The sequence below is a fragment of the Macaca fascicularis genome, chromosome 10 (genome assembly GCF_037993035.2).
Source record: "Macaca fascicularis isolate 582-1 chromosome 10, T2T-MFA8v1.1".
Lineage (NCBI taxonomy): Eukaryota > Metazoa > Chordata > Mammalia > Primates > Cercopithecidae > Macaca > Macaca fascicularis.
Genome location: NC_088384.1, coordinates 23,679,825 through 23,702,644, shown reverse-complemented (window position 1 = coordinate 23,702,644; position 22,820 = coordinate 23,679,825). Strand labels below are relative to the sequence as shown.

The window sequence follows — 22,820 nt, the reverse complement described above, 5'->3', positions numbered from 1 at the left end:
TGGAGAGGGCCTCCCAGCAACCTGGGCGTTGGCCTCCTCGAGCCAACTAGGGGAATGCTGGGGGCTTGCTCGTCACAGTGTTCACATACTGATTACTTTCAGGCCTGAGGAGACCCTAAGCTTAAGAAATGTGTGTGACTCTATCCTCAGAAGTGCATGGAGAGCTACCACGCACAGGCCCAGGTGCCACAGGTCTGAACAGAGGGACCTGATCAGACCCAACGGGCAAGAAGTTTGCATAGCCCAGGAGACATGCTCGCTCCCAGGCCTGCGTGGACACTGCCCTAGGTCCTCCATCTTAACCATGGACGGAGCCAGGCTGTGCAGCAACCAGCCTGCAAGGAGGCCCTGGGGTCTGTGGCAGATTTGGAAGGAGCTTGGCTGTGGCATGGCTGTTCACCCACACTGCATGGGCCCCAGGCTGGCACTGGGCTAGGAAGATGTGGGGTGGGCTAGGGCTGGTCTTTCTGGCACAGCACTCTAAATGATTTGAAACGGCCTTCCAGGTTGTTCCAAAGGTAGAAGGATGAAACAAGTTTGATGTCACTGCTTCTTGACTCAATTGATAACATTTACACCTGTAGATGTGGGCCCTCCATTTGTGCTCTTGCCTGGGCTCCACAGAAGTTGGGGCAGGCTGGTCAAGGGCACGATCAAACTTGGACTCATTAGGGGCAGACTGGAGTCATCTGATGGTAAAATAGGACTCTACTGTGCGGCGAGTACTCGCATTTTCTCAAATCCTCATGATAACCTTGAAATATTCAACTGTTACCACTCTTTCCAGATGAGAGCACTGAGGCTCGGAGAGCCAAAGTGACTTGTCCAAAGCCACATGACCTGGAAGCTGCTAGGGTATGGGTCCCTGTCATTGGCTGCCCTTCCCCCAGGGTCCTGGCGAGTACTGCTACTACAGCCGCCTGTATGGCATCACCCACCGTGCCCACCCCTCAAGCCAGTGGGCTCATCCCGGGGACGTCTGCAGAAGCACCCTGGGGATGCTGCCCACTTTGTGCATCACGCTTTGCTGGGACATGGGTCTCCCAAGCAGGCTTATCCCAGGGACGTCTGCGGAAGCCGGTCAGTGCCGTCCTGGACATGGCCCCAGTCATGATGTCCTCTCCACCTGCTCACATCCCGATGTAAGGAAACCCTTGCCTTCTCCTTCTTGCACAGCACTGCCAGCTCTTGTTGAGTGCAGGGTGCCCGACCCCCTTACCAGGTGCAGCAGCACTCGCAGGGCATCCCGCGCGCGCTCTGGGTGCTGCAGGATCTCTGTGAGGGCCTGGCCGATGAGTGATGAGGGGCTGTTCAGCTTAACATCACTCCCGATGAGCATGAACCCTGCAGAGAGCAAAGGAGGACACCCTCAGCAGAGCGGCTGGAGACCCCAGCCCCACCCCGGCTTCTAGGGCTCACTTATGCCTCAAGGTTAACCCAGCAGAAAGAGCAGGGCCTGGCAGGGGAGCAGCTCACAGGCTAGACTGGGGCATCTGACTCACTGGATGGTGATGTGGCACCCCTTTGCCCCCTTCCTTTTAATAATCAATATTGCTTAGCTGTTCAGGTAAGTGGGGCCTGCTGTTTTGCAGAAAGGAGCCAAGGGAAGTACAGTGGGAAAACCTGCCTTTTTTTGTGTGAAATTCATCTGTGTCTATCCTCAGGCCTTTAGGAGGGGACATGCCAGGACAGGGGAGGTGCACGTATCTCCTCCTTGGGGCCACGGGGAGGCAGGGAGCGGCTACTCCTCCATTTCTAAACCAGCAAACAAGCTCGGCTGGGAAAGACCAACTGGGCTGAGGAGCACAGCATCCCACTGTTCCTTTCCACATTGCCTTCCAAAACAGGGCCTGGGGGAGCAGGTTTCTCAAGCCCACGGGCAACTTTAGGACCAGCCTGCCCCCAAATCATGTAGGGAAAGGGTTTTCTAAGAGAATGAGCTGTTTTTAAAGGTAATAGGAGAGCATCACTAAAAATGGTTGCATCCGGAACAAAGTTGTGACTTATATTATCTATCAACAAAACTAAACAAACAAAGACCGTTTTCAAAATGCCATGCCCGTAAGCACACTGGACAGACCTGCAGAGACAGGAAAGGGGCCAGGTCCCCACAAGCCCTGCAGTAGGTTTTGTGGGATGCTGTGGGGCCCAAAGCCCCTTCTGACTGCCAGGACTTGTGTGATGAGGACAATAATGGAAGCCACAGGGGTCACCTCTACTTTCTGTGTCTCCTAAGAGCAGGAGAAGCAGGTAAGCAGCCCTCTGTGCCTGCCTGTGCACGCTCCGCCTGGCAGAACCAAGGGATGGCCATGAGGCGAGTAGGCAGGGTGGGGTATGTGCCTGTTGGACCAACTAAATGCTTTTCAGCCGCTTGAAGAAACAGGAACAATTCTATTTTGTTTTTTGAATAGCTCTTTGAAAAATACTCCAGTTGTGTTTGTAAAGTAAGCAAAATGTTTCCATCTTTCAACAGCATGACCAAACGCCTGACACCAGCACCTGGGGCTGCCAGGCAGCCACCCCTGCAGCTGTGTTGTTTGCTGGCTGACAGGGCCTGGCAGTGCTGTGGCTCCACCCCAGGGCTGACCCACCTTTGGAAAATGACACCAGCAGTATCAGGATGTGTCAACTGGATTTATGTTAAGAAAACAGGATTTTCGGTATTCCTCTTTTTCCCAAAGTTTGAGACACTTTCAGACACTCTGCTTTGCAGTTATGGCTGATGTCACCCATGGGGGGCAGGGGACTTTTGCTTTGCTCTAAATTTTCGTAACACCCTGGGGAGTTTCGGGGCCCAATGCTGAGAGAAGACCACAGGCTGACGCATCATGACGCATGTGGGTAAAACTGTCCCGGCTGGCTGAGAGGCCAGTGAGGGAATAGGCCCAGGGTTTGGTTTGTACTCTGTGAGTCTTGGCCTGGCAGGGTCTTCTGCACAGCAGAGCCCTCTGAGTGGCTGCTGTGGGCAGCTTTCCACAGGGACCCCAGGGGAAGCAGGTTGTTGCCTAGAGCTGAGAGGCAGCTCTGTACGTGCCTGCCTTCCCACCTCCCCTGTGACCAGATGTCACAGGAACATTCTCTCTTTACTCCCTAGACCCTCCAGGCAGGCCCACTAAGAGAATGTATTCTAGAACATGCAGGGCCTGAAGCTTCACAAAATATTCAGTACACTCCTTACAGATCTTCTCAAATGTGGACCGGGTGGTGTCATCAGCACCACCATCATCCCCTTACCGCTGAGGACACAGCTTCAGAGAGCGTAAGTAACCTATCTCAGGCCACACAGCCAGGACATGGAGCTAGATCCATCCTAAGTCTTTCTACCACACACTCCTTTCTACAGTCATGGTTTAAGTGAAGGTGCAATGGAATAGGTCATCCAGTGTACACTGACATCAGGAGGAGTTTCACATTCACACTCCCATGGCAAATGGTTCAGTTGCTCCCTGGTCCAAAGATGATCTTAATAGGAAAAACTCATTTGGCAGAAGGAAAACTCAGCACACAGGCTCTCTCCCTGAGTCGTCTGCAGCTGGCCCTGCCCTGCCCTCCCCTCCCCTCCCCTCCCTAACCCCACTTGCAGAATAAAGTCAGGGGGCTGTGAGGACTGAGCCCCAGGCCTTGACAGGCACCTGCAGCTGGCTGAACTCCCACCTGCCCAGTTGGAGGGGTGCGAGAAGGCCTTGCTGCTCTGCACCACCTTCATGGCCTCCCCCAGGGCGGCGCTGGCTTTCAGGCCATTCAGCAGGGATGAGTAGAAGGCATGGATGAACATCTTAGAAGCAGCCACTGGCACAGGCCACAGAGACACGAGGACACACTGAGCGCCGGCAGCCAGGAAGGCCCTTGTCAGCGCGATGACTCCGTCGGCTGTGACTTTGCTGTTGGACTCCTGGGAGGAGCCAAGCACCACCAGCTTCACGGGCAGCTGCAGGTCCAGGACATCGGCGGCCGTGAGCAGCAGCTCCTGCAGGGGCGGGCAGTCCGAGATGCTTTCCCCGTCACTGGCGTCGTCCTGCACCCGTAAGGACTCAGGGATCGTGTAGGGGTGGCCAAAGGAACTCTTGCTGCTGGCAGGGTTGCCGTCCATGCTGGGCGTGAGGACCAAGGCCGACAGCTTCCAGGAGATGTGAGTGGCAAAGTGGACACACTCAGCCTGGGTCAGGGCGCTCATGACCCTCTCCTTGGTGGCTACACTGCCCACTAGGGGCTGGCAGCCCAGCAGCTCGGACACCATGTAGGCCTCTTCCTCAGCCGACGGCATGGGCCCCCACAGCCACCTGTCCATCACGGCTGATGGGAGCTTGGGGTTGCCGATGACAGCCGCCATGGATGTGGAGCTGGAGTATGTGGGCGGGTTCTTCCGTAAGTGAGACTAGGAGGGGAGGGGACAAAGCAGACCACCCGTCAGACAGAACAGCCAGGCTGCCCGGCAGTGGTCAGGTGAGCACAGGGATGACCAGCTCTCTGCTGGTTGAGCTTGAATCCACCTGTTTCCCCAGTCACCTCATTAACTCTTATTTTTCAACATCTTTTTGACACAGGTGCCTAACTTACTGAGAATCACGCCTGCTGTGATGAGCCCTTGAAAATCATCAGGATTGGGCCGGGTGCGGTGGCTCAAGCCTGTAATCCCAGCACTTTGGGAGGCCGAGACGGGCGGATCACGAGGTCAGGAGATCGAGACCATCCTGGCTAACACGGTGAAACCCCGTCTCTACTAAAAAAAAAAATACAAAAAAACTAGCCGGGCGAGGTGGTGGGCGCCTGTAGCCCCAGCTACTCGGGAGGCTGAGGCACGAGAATGGTGTGAACCCGGGAGGCGGAGCTTGCAGTGAGCTGAGATCCGGCCACTGCACTCCAGCCTGGGTGACAGAGCCAGACTCCGTCTCAAAAAAAAAAAAAAGAAAATCATCAGGATTGGATGGTAGGGGTCCTGAGAGGACTGGGGGAGGAGGCCCTGATATGACAGAGTGGACAGAGCCCATGGAACCCAGGATGGCCAGCCTGCTCCATAATCTTCATCCCCATAGACCTCCCTGTGTGGCTCCTAAATAAGAGGAAACCCACTCCTGAGAAGTCAGGGACTTTGAAGAGTGATTTTGTTTAAATCGTGCAAACAAGCAAGTAAGTCTTGGGGAGACAGGGCTAAACTAAGTCCTTTAAGAAGCTCTACATACTGACAAGATTCTAGTTCCCTTCTGCCTTATATGCTGCAAAGTAGAAAGTATCACTGAATGAGAAAATCAGCATAAAGAAGCCCAATGATGTCTGCCTGAGTTTCCCCTATGATGATTTTTGGTACTTTTTGGGAAACATTAAGTATGAAGTTACTTCAAAATAATTTTTTGGTGCCTCTGCTTGGTGATGCCTTAAACTCTGGGTAAGAGAAACACCAGATGCCTGTCAGGAGATGGCCTCTTCCGGGTCTCTGGTTAAGCTACAAACAGCTAGCTGGCTGTTGTTATCAAAATAAAAGTTTTCTGAAGGTGGAGGCATCTGATACCCAGAGTGCTGCTATCAGCCAGGGCAGTGGGCCACTGGGTGGCAGGAGTGTCGAGAAGGCCAGCTCGATTCCTATCTGGGATTCAGAATCAGCCATGGAAACTTCAGAAACCTAGAGAAAATAACTTCTTTCACTTTGAACTGATTCTTTGCTTCATAAGAAAAGTATTATCCAGCTACAAAAATGGTCAAAATTCAGATCTGCAAAAACCCGTGAGGCAGAAACTGACCCCACTTAGGCCACACCAATGAGCAAGTCATCAAAGCGGCCAAGACAGGTCCTGTGGGGGCCACCCATGCACAGGGCCCAGCCTTGGTTCCTAACCCCGCCTATGCTTTCCACCACTGTAAAGAGGACCATCTGGGTAAGACCTGTCCCACCCGCCATGGGGTATTAGGGCAGATGGGGTCTGAGGGCTCTGAGAGCAGCTGGCAGCTCGAGGGCATCCGGAGTTGGAGGATGGAGCAATGCAAGCCCTTGTGGTAAAGACAGTCCTGCAGCTGAGCAGGCAGGGATGCTGCAAGTGGAGTGTGAGGCAGGTGCGGAGCCCTGTGGGACTGTGGAGGGGTCAGAGGGAAGCCAGGATTTTGGGGTCTCTGAGAGTTCGGAGAAGGGGAAGAAGATTAAAGTTTGGCTCAAAAGTTTCTAATCAGGTGGGCAGGGCCAAGGGTGGCAGTGGGGTGAGACCCATGACTCAGGGTGGCCCACTGTTACTCTCTTGATTTTGGGTGTTTCTTTCCAAACTGATTATTCTTGCTCAATGAGACCTGAGTCCCTGCCTGTCCCCTGAAAGCCACCTGACTTGTTTTTAGTTCCATTGGCCTGTTGGGCTGTTTTCTACTCGACTCCACTCTTGCTTGTCTGCCTTCCCTGCTTGGGGCCCAGCCAACAGTCAGCTCAAGGGCCAGGTGAATTGGGTGGCTCTGCTCTGCCCACTGGGCATCGTGTGGATGGTGGGTGACCAGCCCCCTGAGGTGCTCAGTCAGGCCTCAAGCTTCACTGTGTACCTCAGAGCAGCTCAGAACCCTAATGTCACAGCAAAGAAACTTAGACATGACACAAATTGTGGCTTCTCGAGGCAGCAAAGAATGGCCAGGGGTCATGAGGGCCGAGCCCCACTTTTGGACAGAGCTACTCTAAAGTTATGCTACCTGCATGCAAATCATAAAATCAACACTTTTGAGGAGATCACCGCTATGCCTTAGTAACACAGCCCAGTCCGACCAGATAGACAGTGCCTCGAGACCCGAGAACAAGCCCTTGGTCCCCCACCATGTGTGTGAGCCTTACCTTGGACTGCACGCTAAGGGAGCGGATGGAAGGGACAGCAAGGAGGCCGAAGCGCTCGTAGAGGTACTCGTTGGAGGAGCTTCCCTTCAGGAGGGCGAAAGGAATGAGGTAGAGCTCCCCCTCTAGAACCAGGATGAGCTGCCGGTGCCGGCCCACAGGGCCGCTGGAGTGCATCAGGCCCTGTGGAGCAAGCACGGAGAGGCTGACATGGGAGGCCCAGGAGGCAGGGGTTTCAGGCACCAGGACAACCCTGAGCCATAGCCTGGACGATACAAGTATGAGCAGGTGAGGCCTGCGGGGGTGTGGGGTGCCGTGGGGTGTGAGGCGCCACAGGGCATAGGCTGAGCTGCAGCCCTGCAGGAGCGTCACCAACTGGCATGCTTGCTCGTGGACTGGCAAGGGCTGGCCTGGCAGCGTCCATCTGCCTCACAGTCCTGAGAAGGTTAGAGGACAGTTTCTTGAAGTTCATAAGAACCTGGCGTGGGCGGGAGACCGGCCTGTACTGCACAGGCACCCTGAGAAGGGGTGGGAAAGGCCCCTCCCAAAACAAGATCTGTTTTCCATTTCAATGGACAAGAGGCTAGAAAATCAGAGGGAGGACGGGAGGTCTGGGGGCTGGCATGACAGTCCCTGGAGAAGGGGATGGGCTGGGTTCTAGGACCTTTTGTGACTTCCTCTGAGGGAAGAGTGGCCCCTTGGCTCTGGGCTCGGGAGGTGCTGTCCCCACTTGTTCCCTCTGGGGATGTCAGGGGACCCAACGCATGGATGACTCCCATCCCTCTTGACAGGCTGGGCATGAGGACCCAAGGCAGGGTGTGCACAGGGCCACAGGAGACATAGGCTCATTCCCATTCATTGCAGAACAAGGCTAAGGCCACGGGCATCTTAGAGCAGCAGGCAACAATCCTGAAAGCTGGGTTCACACAGACTGAGGTGAACAAAGAGGTGGTGTGGAAGCTGCTGCTGCAGTCCAGAGCCTGCCAAGAAGGTCCCAGGTCCACAGAGCCTGCGCAACACTGGGTGCCAGGGGCGGGGCTGGCCTGCCCCCAACCCCGTCTGCTGAGGAGTGGCTGACAAGCAGACACCCACCAGGGTGCCACTCGCTTGTGCCTGGGGAAGCAAATGTGCTTGCTTGACCCGTCTGATGTGCTGCCGTGGGCACTTGGCTGAGGGTGGCAGGGCACTCAGCTAACCCAAAGTGACACATGCCTGGCGGGACGTTCAGTCTCTGTAAACTCCTATGGGGTTTTCTTTCTTTCTTTAAAAAAAAAATGTCTAGCTCCATCTAGCGAAAGCAGAAATAAAAATTATTAGGCCAATTTGTTTTTCGTTTGTTTGCTGTAAGAGCTACAGTATGAGCCAGGCACGGTGGCTCATGCCTGTAATCCCAGCACTTTGGGAGCCCAAGGCGGGCGGATTATGAGGTCAGGAATGCAACATGGTGAAACTCCGTCTCTACTAAAAATACAAAATTAGCCGGGTATGCCGGCATGCCACCATACATCTGTAGTCCCAACTACTCAGGAGGCTGAGGCAGGAGAATTGCTTGAACCCAGGAGGCGAAGGTTGTAGTGGGCCAAACACCAGTGTACTCCAGCCTCGGGGGCAGAGCGAGACTGTGTCTCAAAAACAACGACAACAAAAAAAGAGCTACAGTGTTTCCCAAGAGGAGGTAAATTAATCACTGTGCAATTGTGCAACCTAGGCAGGAAGAAGTAGGGGTGTGTCACAGCGACCCCGACACTGTCTATGGATGAGCTCAGCACAGGGAGGAGAAACAGCTGTAGGCACCTGGGCCCCATGGTCTGCCATGGGCCACACCTGAGCTCCCCGGCTGGCTCCGTAGGTAGAGGTGGCTCAGGGGGCTGCTCTGGAGGGGAGTGCCACCACACCGGGGAGGTATGCCAGTGAACCTCAAACCAGCCGCAGTGGCACAGCTGATGCTGCCCTGACCCTGGTGACAGGGTCAGCGGCTGTGACAGTGATGGCCACCTGCTGCTCAGTGAGAACTGTGCTGCCTGAGAATGGGTAGGGTGGGGCTTGAGCCACTTGCCATGTGTAAAACTGGACCCACCCTCCACTGTTCCAGAGTCACAGGGCTTTGTTGTGACAAGATGCCAGCCCCAGCCCCACAGGTCCTCCCTGGGCTCCTGCCACCCAGGCCCAAACCACAGTAAGTTTCTGTCAGATGTCATCCCACAGGCTACTGCCTTCACCAGGACACACGCCACTCATAGACAAGTCCCTAATGACAGCACCTAACTGTGCGAACCGGACGGAAGCTTGGCAAGCTGAAAAAAGGAGAAGTCAGGCTGGAATCCACGCAGAGCAAACATTCACTGGCAGCACTTCTTTGTAGAACCCTGCTAACTCTACCCACAAAACCTCATCTGCGGCACAAGCCTAATGATCAGAGAATGCATGTCCTTGAAGGCAGCTTGTCTGTCTTCTCCAACACTCCACCAGGGGTGGGGGGTATCTCCTGTGGCCCTGTTGTCAGAAGTCTCCCAAGCTGGGCCTCGGCTTTCTCATCAGCCACTGAGTGGTGTCTGTCATGTGCCTACTGGGGACTGTAGGGAAGTCAGATAAATTTAGGACATGCTCCCTGCTTGCAAACTTATGATGATGTACTTAGAAAACTAAAATGCACACAAGAGGCCATTGCTGAGTGAAACTTGGTATTATCAAATGTAACAGCCTCATGGCAGCATGGCAACCCCAGAACTGGGAGAGCCTATCCAGGCTGACACTGGGCCCACCCAGGAGGCTGCTCTGGTCCGTGAGAACTGGGGAAGGCCTGGCCTGGTCAGATGCTGTTGCCAGGTGAGCACAAGGCTAGAGAGGGACATGGAAGCCAGACTGTGGGGGCGCTGAAGATCAGGCAAGAAAGTGTGGTTCTTGTTGGCTGTCAGGACCTGCCATGCCTTCTCAAGCTGAGCCCTGCAAAGCATTGAGAGGCAGCCTGCCTGCCTGAGGGAGAGGGGCTATGCCCGGGAGTAATTCAGACCAGGGCATGCCCACCGAGAGAGGAGACAAGGAGACTTGCTGGGACTCAGTGAGAGTGACCTTAGCGGGTGAGGAGAAGTCTGAAATCCAGGCTGGGAGATAGGGAGACTGTTCTCTGAACCTCATATCCCAATTTGGAAGTCTGGGTCCTCCCTGCATCATGCCTAGGAGCTGGTACCGAGCTTGGCACATGCATACAACCCTGGGTGAAGGCCCCCAAATGGGACCCCTGTCCAAACTGTGTGAAATGAGGCAGGTGACAGCCACAGCTGTTCTCTGAAACGTGTAGGCTTGTGGGGAGACAGGTAGAACAGCAGGCTGACAGCTCCTGTTCAAAGGGGGAAACTGATTGGACATGCTAGAGACAATGCCCAGGAAACTTGTGAGCTCTGCCTCTGGTGTATGCGTGCTGTCCTTGCACTGAAAGATTAGCTATAATCCAATGTGAACTTGAAAAGGGGAAAGCAAGTGACATCTCTATTCAGCTTACATATCATCAGTCAGCCTACAAAGGAGAGACATTCAAGGAAACACTACTCAGCACCTGGGCCTGTCAGCCTCGGAAAGGGCGTCTGCTGGCCTCTTAAGGCTTAGGGTTGAACAATAAAGTGGCTCATGCACCAGCCTTATAGCAGCAACTACCAGAATCTCCAACAGATTCTATCAAAGACTCAGATGTTCTGACCTTTGCAGTTTCTAGTAATGGGATTTCTGAAAGCAGAAGATGACAGGGCCAGGTGCACTAGAATCTGTCCCTTCCCCAGGGGTGCCGCCCTGCGCTCTCACCAAGGGGCTGTGACCCTGACTGTGGCAATGTGAGTCCAGGCAGCAAATGATGCTTGAGAACCTACTGTGTGCCAGGCCAGGTGAGAGAAAAGGGGGAAGACACAGTGCTGGGCAGGCAGGCCACCACGCACAGTATCGCGGGGCTGCCCTGGGGCACGGTGATGATGGGGTACCGTGAAGGTGCAGTCTTTGTACAAGGAGAGGGTTGTTCCTTCTGACAGGGTGGGCAGTGAGTACACTGGAGGTGGCTTTGCACATCTACTGTCAGTTTACTGTCTCTCAGGTCCTGAAGCCCTTGTCACTATCCACACTGAGACACGCTGCATTCCTTCGGCTGTTTCTCCCACGATATGCAGGGTGCTGAGCTGTGTCAGTGGAGTGCACTGAGGGGCACGGAGGAGGCAGGAGACCTCCTGGGTCAGTGATGGCTGAGGACATCCAGAGGCCTGCCCAGCCACGGGCCCAGAGCACTGTCCCGTTGCCACCTTGCAGTCTCGGCCTGGTGATGATCTTCCCACATCCTTCTCTACATGGAAACCAGAGCCCCCACACTCCCAAGACCTCCTGCCTGGGCAGGTGCCTAGACTCCCTGGCACCCATCACCGCTGGAAGCTGATGGCTGCTCTCCTGCCCACACTCAGGGGGCTACCACTTGCCAGCAATTCCAGACTGGCTCTGGCCTGGTCAAACAGTGGACATATCTCTGTGTCCTGTGGGCTGAACCACACCTCCTCCCATGTTCATTCTTTACTGGGTACACTCCCTCAGCCCTAGAGAACCACACAGCTTCCCTATATCTTACAATTACTTGCTTCTCATAGGTAATAGCTCTCTATACTGAACGTTGTGGTTTCTGTCTCCAGATGGACCCAGAGGATGAAAAGCTGTGTCCAGTGGCCCGGGAAGGGATGCTGCATGCTGGGGAAAGAATAAGGGTTCTGAGGGGAGGCCCTGCCACAGAGTCTGGGGCAGCCTGCCAAGTCAGGGTGCTCCCAGCATCTGGAACTGCTAGATAGGAGGCGAGGGTTAAGAAACCAGTAGGGTTGGGGGTAGGGGATCTGAGCACTCCAACAAGACACTAACCTCTCTGCACCTTGGTTTCCAAACCCACAGGACAGCACTAACATCCATTCCTCACAGGCCTATGAGGCCAAGGTAGCTGCACAGTGGGTAAAGCATCTAGCCCCATGCCTGGCACTGGTGTGCACTCCAGACATATTGGTCAAATGCGAATTTACAACTGTCTTCAGTGCTTGGAATAAGGTGACACCACCCCTATTATTTATATTATTCTTTTCTTCTGGTCCATAATCATTTTTCCAGTATTACTCATTCCCTTTCTCTCTGGTGTTTACAAACATTCTGTGGCTAAAACAGACAAATGGTTTCTCTGGAACATCCAGCTCCGAATTTTAACCCAGAAACTATGAGAGACAGATGTTGTCACATTCCCCTCACCTCATCTCCACGTCACTAAGGCTATCATCCACACCTACTTACTGAACCACCACCAAGCAGTTACCCTGAAGTCCAGTTTCCAAGCCCACAGTTCTCCCAGGCAACCCCCAATGGATCCCGAATGTGTCATTGGGTGGTGAATTCTAATTGGATTGCCGTTTCGGTCAGTGGGGACCCTGTGTATATGCCCTGGTGAGTACAGGTCTTGAGCTCTTCAGAAAGCACTCATAGTGAATGTTATGTTGATCATGTCCTAATCTGGAGTTTAAGAAAGACGTGCTCCCTGTGTATCGCCAAGGTTAGAGGATCTACAGGTGACCCCCACAGGGCACCGGGGAGTTTCCTTTTTACTGGCAGACACAGCAGACCTCTCAGGGGTTCACAGTATCAAAGGCCAGAGGAATGAAAATCTCTGATCACCATGAGGGAGAGAAAGAAAATGCCTGGGTCCATGAGCTTTCAGACTGATTAGATTTGGGATGAAATGGACTTTACTGTCTACAGTAAGGATTCCAGAGGCAAAGGGCTGCAGGGTATCCAGATACCCCAGAACTGTGTATAGGGCTTCAAATTTTTTTCTGACTCATATTTTTGATGGAATAAATTTATCAAACAGAACTGTTTAAGGTAGAGGAACCCTTTCTGTGATGCTTCTGGGAAATCCTGTCATCATGGGTAGATACATACAGTTTCGGCAAAGATCACACACCTCCTGGAAATCACCCTCAACCATGACTGAAGCCTACCAAGACTGTAGATACTGTATTCCAGCCAGAAATAGAAAAGTGAACATTCAACCCATTCAACTGTATGCTTTGGCCAAACAACAGCCCACTTGTTTGCCTGAAGAACCTAAGAAGGTATTGGAGAAACGTGACCCAATGGCCAGCAAGAGCCAGAAGGGCTTGCCTGAAACCCAGGGTCCAACATCAGCCAAATCAGCTTGAAGTGACTGTTCAAGCTGCAGGAGCCTCTGTACAGTGGGCAGGGTTGGAGGGGCGGAGCGGAGCCTCTCTCTCTATCTTGACTGACCTGGTAAAAATGATCCCTCCACCCTTAGTGGCAGAAGACCCTGACCTGCCTGGAACCTGCCAGGGTAAGGCTAAGATGGCTGCTTGTTAAACACCAGCTAGAATAGAGCCAGCACCCAGATGACACTCACGTAACAGCAGCCATCCAGGTGAGAATGCCACTTACCACGTAAGAGCTTGCTGGTTATCCTGGGTGCTGCCACCACTGGTTTTAGTCATACAGACAGCTTGCAAGTAATTGCCTCCATTTTTCCTCCTCCTAATCAGTTGTGAAAATGCTTGTTGTTCTTGGGTGACGTCTGTCCTCATTTGAATATCACTACAGATGTCTCAATCAGAAATCAATTAGACAGCCTGGTGGTGGGGCTGCCAGTCTCAAGGGCCTCATCCTCTACCTCATACTGGAATCTAGGTCTGATTGTTTCTAAAGACAAAAATTCCCTGGCTATACCCAAGCCCCCCAATCTATTTAGAAAACAGGCAGCCACGTGGTCAGTCTCATTCCTGTTGCATCTGTTCTAGGAGAAGCCGACTTATCCTGCTACCTGATTTTGCAAGGGGTATTTTACAAAACACAAGGGAGTCCTTTCCCCTAGGGCAGTGATTACAGTCATGGCCCAACCAAGGCCAAGCCACTCTCATGGCAGAGCCCTCGGCAGAGCTAGATGCCTGCTTTCACTCTTAGATGAGAAGTCTCAGCTCCAAGCACTGAGCTCCAGTGCTTGGAAAGCAGTTCAGCAAGCTAACAGACATAAAGAAGTTTTGAATAAGTTTCTAGGATTATAAACAGGTGACTCCACACTTTGTGAATCACAAGCCAAGGTGAATGAGATGTCCTTTTTTATCTGATCAAAGTCATTTGCTCTTGCTACCTGCCCTAGAACCTTGGTTTTTAAATTTAAATATAGGAAACAGGGAATGTAAATAAAGGGAAATAAAAATAAGGATAACAGAGACTCTATAACTAGAGCAAACTCCAAGGATCCAAAAAGATCCCCAAATCTGAACCTTTGAAGAGTAACTTGACCAAACCTAAGGTATTCCTCAAATCTGGTTCCTTGATTATAGCAGCTGCTGGCTCTGGACGAAGGCCCCAACTGAAAACTGAGGGGTGATTTGGGATCTGAGTGGACGAGTGGCTTTGCCTACAGCATCTCTGCCGAGTCCTGCCACAAGTTTGCTGCTGAGGGAAGGACACTGGAGAGAACTCTGAGGCAGCCTTGTGCCTTGGGGTGGTGGGGACAGGACTGGTCCAGATCAGTCCAGGGCAAGAAGCAGGGAAGTCCAGGTCAGAGACATGGGTTACTATCCTTCACTCTAATTTAATTAAAAACTAATGCCACAGACACAAACACGTCCCAGTAGTCCCTTTCATGCTAAACACTTGTAACTTTTCTTTCATGACATTTTCTCCTTTGGGGACCACAGAGGATCTGATTTAATGTTTGATGATGGCTCATGTGCAAATGCAACTGGGCCCTCCTCAAAGATAAGTGGACATGCTCGCCCCATCCTGACAGCAAAGAACAGCGTGGTTCCAGGAAACAGCCACGACAATGTTTCCCTTAAGCCAAATTAAATCACATACTGGTGTAAGGCCTATGGTAAAATATTATTCTGTTCCACTTTTCATACTGTCTGACCTAGTCCCTTAGCAATAGGACTGCGGCTAAACAAAGGCAGTTGTTCAAATAATTATATGCCCCATGTGAAGAGGCTAATCGTTTTAGTCTTGAAGTGTCAGTGATTCACAACCCTGGACTTCTGGCTTTGATGTGTATTCTTGCTGAAAATGTGGAGAAGGGTTTTACTCTGCCTGGCAGCTGACAGCGGCAGATCTGGAGCCGGCTGGCGGTATCATATCGCCCTCTTGTGGCCTCTGGAGCAGTGTGGGGGTGCTTGCCACCAGAAGCAGGAGAATGATCCAGGCCTCCTCCTCCACCTGGGCAGTGCAGGTGATGTGTGCCAGGCCCTCCAGAGATGACAGGGTCACTGAGGCTGACCTGCCACAATTCAGCATGGCCCACTGGCTCGGGTGCTGGCCTCCATCACCACCCTTAGCAGTCTGTGAGTGACCAGACATGAGAACACTGGCCCCTGGCCCAGATTTTCACCTGTCTTCCCCAGGTTTAGGACAGTGTGTGCCTGGCACAAGTCAGTAAATATCTGTTGAATGAATGAATAAAACTGGGATGGAGACGACTCCTAATTAGACTTCAACTTTTCAGTTAAGTGTTTTTACTGATACACAATGGATCATTTTAGTTAGAAAAGGAACAGTGCTTGCTCTGATGATTTACTTTAATACCTTTAAAAAGGTTTCACTCTGTCTCATGTAAAGCAGCCAAACTCCTTCCCCTGCGTTCAAATACCTGACTCACAAAAGATTGTATTTGTAGATATCAGGAACTAAGGATGTGCTTTCCAACTGCATGCCTCACCTCAAGATAAGACCGCAGCCTGCGGGTGGGTTCAGGGGCCCCATCGCATTCTCCACACAAACAGCTCTGAAGGCAGCAGAAACTCAGGGTGCTGCTGGCAGCATTTCATTTTTTGAAATGCTGGTGACAGGTCTTTTTCCTTTTCCTAGTGTACAAAGGCATTATTCTGATCATTGTTCTAACTTGTTTGAGGCTTAAGTCCATAATCTTCCCCCTTCCTAGCACCCCTACAGGAAAATTAGGTTGTCCCAAAGCCAGCTACCACTAATCCTGATAGCATCTTTATATTCTTTAAGTCATGGGAAAGTCCGCAGGGAGAAAAATTCTAAAACACATGGTACAGCTTTTATACACTCAGAGGACCCCCTTCCAGGATGACCTGTGGCACTGGGGAAGCACTGGGATGGGTCAAGGCAGAGCCACCTCCTGCCCTCCACCTCTTCGCGGCCTCCACCAAGTCGATTTCTGCCTCAAGTACAGAGCCCCCACAATAGTCACCGCCTTCACCTGGCTCAGTGTGGACACCTCGGCCAGTGAAACCATGCTCGGGGTGGGGCCTGCAGGCGTGTTGACTGGACCATGCCTCACCCTGAAATCACTGTGCTGGCTGGCAGAGGCAGGGAGCTCACTAGATTCAAAGCTCCTCGAGAACAGGCCCAGTTCCTTCCTTCTGCTTCATCCTCTTGGGAAAGGCCCCAGGTTCAACCCAAGAGTGGCCATGAAAAGCCTATTGGCTGATTTCTAAGTTGGCTCTTCTGCTTTCTATGCCAAACTAGACCCAAAATGCAATGCCGCTTTGGACCCCATACCATTCCAGAAAATTTACTGACCACCAATGTGTACCAGGCCCTGTGACAGCTGCTGGGGACACAGAGATGAGGGGCAGTCCTTGCCTTCAGGGACTGTAGGGTGGGCAGCAAGCACAGAGCTAAGTCCTGAGTCCAATCAGGCACAGGTGCCTCTCTGTATCCCTAGGGGATTATTCCAGGACACCCCTCAGATACCAAAATCCTCAGATGCTTAAGTCTTTGGTATAAAATGACATGGTGTTTCCATTAACCTTCATACATCCTCCTGTATACTTTAAATCATCTGTAGATTATTTATAATCTAGATTACCTAACAGAATGCCTACATATCACTTCATTCACATGGATTCAGTGTAGTAGTCAGCATGAAGCAAATTCAAGTTTTGCTTTTCATAACTTTGGGGAATTAAAAAATATATATTTTCACTGGGCGTCGTAGTTCACACCTGTAATGCCACCACTTTGGGAAGCCAAAGCCAATGGATCGCCTGAGCCCAGGAGTTTGAAAATAGCTTGGGCAACATGGTGAAACCCTGTCCCTGCAAAAAATGTAAAAATCAGCTGGGCGTGGTGGTGCACACCTGTAGTCCCAGCTACTCAGGAGGCTGAGGTCGGGGGAGTGCTTGAGCCTGGGAGGTCGAGGCTGCAGTGAGCTATGATCACTGCCACTGCATTCAAGCCTAGGGGACAGAGAAAGACTCTGTCTCAAAAATATATATGTATGTTTTCAATCTGTGGTTGAAACCATAGATAAGGAACCCATGGATATGAAGGGCTGATTGTCTTAGGTACCATAAAAAACATCCAGGTATGCCAGGGGCCCAGTGGTGGGGAGGGGAATGAAGGGATCCAGGAAGGTAAGGAAAAGAGGCAAGGAAGGTTTCAAAGAGGAGGTGACACGGCAGCTAGGCCAGAGAGATGAGAGGAGCCTGCCAGCCCCAGAAGACCTAAGCCTTATGGGGGCAGAGGTGGCAGTCACAGCCAGTCTCCATCTTTACCCTCTGCTCCCCTCCTGGTCCCCAAACACCAATGCAACATTAATGGAGCAAGTAATCTGGGGACCTGAATGCAAAAGGAGAAATGCAAAGGGAGATAGGCAAAGGCCTCAGAAGGCCCAAGTGGGTAAAGAATGGAGAGTCCAAACACCCTTCAGAGGAGCGGGGATCCCTGGGAAATGCAGGCCTCAGGGCAAGCAGGAGGGAAGGCCGGTAGTAAGTCACTAAAATGGTTTGCATGACAGTCAATAGCAGTAAAGAAAACTTGGAAAAGCAAGGGAGCTAGGTTTGTATTTCTTCCTCCAAGGTAGGGCACATAAATCAGGGTAAGTGATTATGGTATCTGAGAAGCTTTAAGCTGGAGAATTCTCTGCAGTTTTGGTCATCTCATTAAAAGGAGGACGCAGGAGAGGGTCATAACCCTAACAAGGGAAGGACAACCAAGCACGTGCAAGGACTGCAAGAATGTGCATGCAAGGATGCGATCGGATCCGGGAGGCCCAGGAGCACAGGAAAAGCCTGGAGGGACAGTGGCAGTGACCTGGCACTCAGAAGAGGGATCTGGGCACAAGAAGGCACTGCTCGCCAGGCACACATTCACTGCTGCTGCTGCCTCAGGTGCTTTATGCACCTTTGTGTTTTTTTTGAGACACGGTTGAGTTCTGTCACCCAGGCTGGAATGCAGTGGTACGATCATGGCTCATTGCAACCTTGATCTCCCAGGCTCAAGAGATCCTCCTACCTCAGCCTCCTGAGTAGCTGGGACTACAGTTGTGCACCATCATGCCTGGCTAATTTTTGTAATTTTTGTAGAGATGAGGTCTCGCTATGTTGCCCAGGCTAGTCTCGAACTCCTGGGCTCAAGTGATTGCCCGGCTTGGCCTCCCAAAGTGCTAGGATTACAATCAAGAGCCACTGTGCCTGGCCAGGTGCTTTACACGTTTGTCTAACCTGCTCCAACCTGTTGCATTGGGTGCTATCATCCTCATTTTCTAATGAGGAAACAGATACTCCAGGAGAGGAAGCAGCTTTGCCACTGTCACCCAGCCAGAAAAGGGCAGGGCCAGATGCAAATCCAGCTCTGCTGGTTCCCAAAGGCTCTGTGATTTCCACCACACCCTGTCTCCGCAAGCCAGAGAACGTCCAGAGGGCACTGGCAGGTAGTGCAGCCTCCTGACAAATATTAGGCAAGACACATCCTTGGAAGGCCAGGCAGGGAAAGGTATAGGCATTTTCTGGGGACAAAGAAATCATTGTGCAGATATGGTTTCCTGGGGATACATTTCACCTCCATCATCTGGCTGGAGCAGAAGAGAGAGCTTCTGAAGGCCACCCCAACAGCTGTGAGACAAATCTCCCACTTGGCTGCAGACTGCTGAGAAGGGGCCATGCAGCCTGGCTAACAGCAGCCTGCTCGCCTGCTGCAGGCTCCCTGGGCTTTTCTAACACTCTATGCAAAGGCATCTGATGGACTAACCATTGGGATTTGCAAAGATCCTGAGCCCTCCGGCACTCTCCGCTCAGTCAGAGGGCCGTGTCTGATTTAAAAAGTGATGTGCAAAGACCAGGGCAGATGAATACACACCACAGAAAACCTGTCTGTGGCAGATTATGCAAGGGTGTCTTTAACATTAGACTCTATGGTGGAGTCAGTGATTCCCAACAATATCTGAGGCTGAGGGAAAGAGGGAGGTAGGAATTGATTCTCTGAGACTCCATCTCACCAGAAAGCATAGCCCTGGCTTGAAGTTGCTCAGACAAGATTCTAGGATGAGAGGTAGGGAGGTGGAGAAGCATTCATTCCTAGTAGGGTGCGGGCACAAGGTGCAAAGAAGCCCTCTGGGAAGGGCACAGCCATGGCCACATCCCCGAGGTGTCTGCTAGGTGGGAAAGGGCAGCCTCAGCCTCACACTGATGCACAGCCCCTACTGACAACTCCTTAGATGTGCACCTGTACCTCCCTGAGCCGCACCATCACTCTGTTGGACAGGCTGGGAAGGGAGCATCATTTCATTTTGTACATGAGGTCACTGAGGCTGAATGTACCTGGCTTGTAGGGAGCAGAGCTAGGGCTTGAACCCAGATTTGCAACTTGAATCTCAAGGCCTCATCCACTACCTACCTACCACCCACCCACCCAACCAACTAAGTCTGTGCTCCATCTTATTTTTCTTTTTTTTTTTTGAGACGGAGTCTCGCTTTGTCGCCCAGGCTGGAGTGCAGTGGCCGGATCTCAGCTCACTGCAAGCTCCGCCTCCCGGGTTCCCGCCATTCTCCTGCCTCAGCCTCCGGAGTAGCTGGGACTACAGGCACCCACCACCTCGCCCGGCTAGTTTTTTGTATTTTTTAGTAGAGACGGGGTTTCACCATATTAGCCAGGATGGTCTCGATCTCCTGACCTCGTGATCCGCCCGTCTCGGCCTCCCAAAGTGCTGGGATTACAGGCTTGAGCCACCGCGCCCGGCCTCCATCTTATTTTTCAAATGCTCACTGAGAAGCTGGACAGAGCAGACTTGTGTTCTGGAAAGCCTCCGTTGTCTCGGGAGCCCATTTTGGTGTCTAAGATACATGTGGGCACTGACTGGTAACCGATGTGTTTCGACGCAGAGGAGCCTCGTGCTCCCAGGAGGTGCTTACCCCTTCCATGGGTGCGATGAGCAGGTCATACAGGGCACGGAGCGGGGGCTTGGCGAACGAGTTCTGCCTCCTGGGAAGAGAGGAGGTCCCGTCCTGGGTCGGTGACACAGTGTTACTGAACAGGCTCGTCATGCTCTGGCAGCTCCTGGGGAGGGAAGGGCCAAGGGATCAATCAGGGCCACTCAGACAGGCAGACTCACCCCGGCCCTCCCAGCCATGCCCCTGTATGGAAGACAGGCTGAGGCTTCACAGCAGCACCCCCGCCAGCCTCCCTCCCAGCTCCGTTCCCTTCTCTGTCCTTTCAGGTAATTTTCACACTACAGTGAGCACTGTCAGAAACCGCAGGGTAAACCAGCTGCACACAACAGCTTACATTTCTATGGCGTTTTTCTACATAATCAAATGTCCCTAAGTGCTGTTCAAAGGATTTAATTACATCCTGTGTGGAGCAATTGTGTGCAGGCAAACGTGAGGACCATTAGGAATCAGCGACAGCCACCAAGCTGATGAGGACAGTGCCCCAATGCCAATTAATTTACCATGTGGGGGCTGCAGACAGGACAAAGAGCATGTTGGCCCCCACCTTGGGCTCAGAGCAACCACTGAGCACCCACCTGAGCCCCAGCATGGGCTCTGTGGCAAGGCAGTAGAAACCCCTGGCCCCATGGCCTCATTGGAAGATGCTATGACCAGGCAGCAGCTGCAGAGTGGGTTGGTTTCAGTATGGCTGTGTAGTTTTGTTTCGCTTTTAAATTTCTGTTCCAATGTTTCCAGGCATAGTTTTATTAATACTAAAGCATTTTCAACCCCAAGTACCCCAAGTTTCATACTTCCAACATGGGATGACAGCATTCAATGATTCATTCATTCATTCACTCATTCATTTGGAAAATTTTCCCTAAGCGCTGGCTGTCTGCCAGGCACTGGCATAGTCTCTGGGAACCTACAGAGGATAAAATGCACAAATGAGCAGAAGAGGTACAGGGAGGGGAAATTAGTCCCTTTCCAATGCAGCAACAGCTGCCCACATGCATCCTCTCAGCACCTGCCCTGTGGCCTGGCCACTGTGACCGCAGCACAGCCATTGGTGACATTCTATGCCTGACTATTGGACGGTGATTTCTTTTTTCTTTTTTCTTTTTTTTTTTTTGAAACAGACAAGGTATCATCCTTCCTGTAGGAGATAGCTTTAAAAAAAGAAAAAAAAGGGCCGGGCGCGGTGGCTCAAGCCTGTAATCCCAGCACTTTGGGAGGCCGAGACGGGTGGATCACGAGGTCAGGAGATCGAGACCATCCTGGCTAACACGGTGAAACCCCATCTCTACTAAAAAATACAAAAAACTAGCCGGGCGAAGTGGCGGGCGCCTGTGGTCCCAGCTACTCGGGAGGCTGAGGCAGGAGAATGGCGTAAACCCGGGAGGCGGAGCTTGCAGTGAGCTGAGATCCGGCCACTGCACTCCAGCCTGGGCGACAGAGCCAGACTCAGTCTCAAAAAAAAAAAAAAAAAAAAAAAAAAGACAAGGTATTGCTCTGTAGCCCAAGCTGGAGTGCATTGTGGTGCAAACATAGCTCACTGCACCCTCAACCTCCTGGGCTCAAGTGCTCCTCCTACCTCAGCCTCCTGAGGAGTTGGGTCCACAGGTGTGTACCACGACACCAAGCTAATTTGTAATTGTTTTTTTTAGAGATGGGGTCTCACTGTGTTACCCAGGCTGGTCTTGAACTCCTGGGCTCAAGCAATCCTGCCACCTTGGCCTCCCAAAGTGTTGGGATTACAGATGTGAGACACCACACCCCACCATCAGTGATCCCTTAACCTTGATTTAGACACTATGCATAGTTCAAGAGTTTCTGCTACATATTCTAGGACCCTTAAGGGCAAAGACCATGCCTTAAACCAGATACACTGCTGAGGTTCAGTAGGTACTCTGGCTACTGGTAATGACAGCAACTAGACTGTTGCCCAAGAAAAACACAGAAGGCTGCTCCTCTCTGCTGGTCCAGGCCAGGAGCTGTGACATCAAAATAAATTATTTGAAAGATTCAGCGGTGTGTTTTCCAGGTAAGATCTCTACCCCTAGCTCTCTCCCACACCTCCCAGTGATCTTGGCAATGCACCACTTGACCTAAATTCTAGGGTTGTGCCAAGCCAAGCTCTCAGCATCCTCAGCCTCCAGCCTGGTGCCTGTGAGAGAAAAGCAGAGCAGCAGGACTTGGAGGGCCAGGGAGCCCACTCACGTCCGCTCCCTGGCCTCACTCACTCTGAAAACGTGTAATTACAAGTGATGAGGGCTGCAGCATGTCTTTGCCATCAAAGCCAGTGAAGCACAGATAACCCTGGAGTGACACTCAGAGGCTCACTTAATTCCACAGAATACACTGCAAAGAGCAATTCTCCCCTCAAGGAGAGATTACCAAATTGCTCTCCTGAGGAGACGCTTTGGCATAACACACGGTGTCTGTCACGGCACTGTTTGTTACCACACACACGTGTTCTCAGCAGACAGGGAACACAGCCCCGAAGAGCCTAGGCTGCCATCCAGACAGCAGACGGGCAGCAGCAGGAGCACTAGGTGCCCTCTTCCTGTGCACTTCATGTTTCACAATCTAGATGATGGCCTGGACTGTGGGCTCAGGTAACCCCAACTTGAGGCTCCTGAGTCTGGTCAGTCCAGCTGGGCGTGACTGGGGGAGTGCCATGCCCCCAGACAATGCTGTGGCCCAAGGTCCTCAAGATGACTGATGGGGACACTCCACAAACCTCAAGGCCCTTTAGCTTTGAACTAAAAAGGCTCCTACTAGAGAAAGACCCCAGCTCTAGGGAGTTCTCAGGACAGCCCCAGCTGTCCAGGGAGACCCAG

The 22,820-nt window shown here is 52.2% G+C and overlaps 1 protein-coding gene across 10 annotated transcripts in view; it reads right to left on the bottom strand.

The window, feature by feature from the left end:
- TTC28 (tetratricopeptide repeat domain 28) overlaps nt 1-22,820 on the bottom strand; it is a 727,080-nt gene that overhangs the window by 15,459 nt on the left and 688,801 nt on the right. For all 10 annotated transcript variants that reach the window (XM_005567710.4, XM_045364300.2, XM_015457345.4 and 7 more), the window contains 4 exons: nt 19,960-20,104; nt 6,797-6,976; nt 3,655-4,375; nt 1,220-1,344 (listed from right to left, as the gene is read on the bottom strand). In XM_005567710.4, coding sequence (XP_005567767.3) covers nt 1,220-1,344; nt 3,655-4,375; nt 6,797-6,976; nt 19,960-20,104 — 1,171 coding nt within the window. The remainder of the gene's footprint in view (nt 1-1,219; nt 1,345-3,654; nt 4,376-6,796; nt 6,977-19,959; nt 20,105-22,820) is intronic.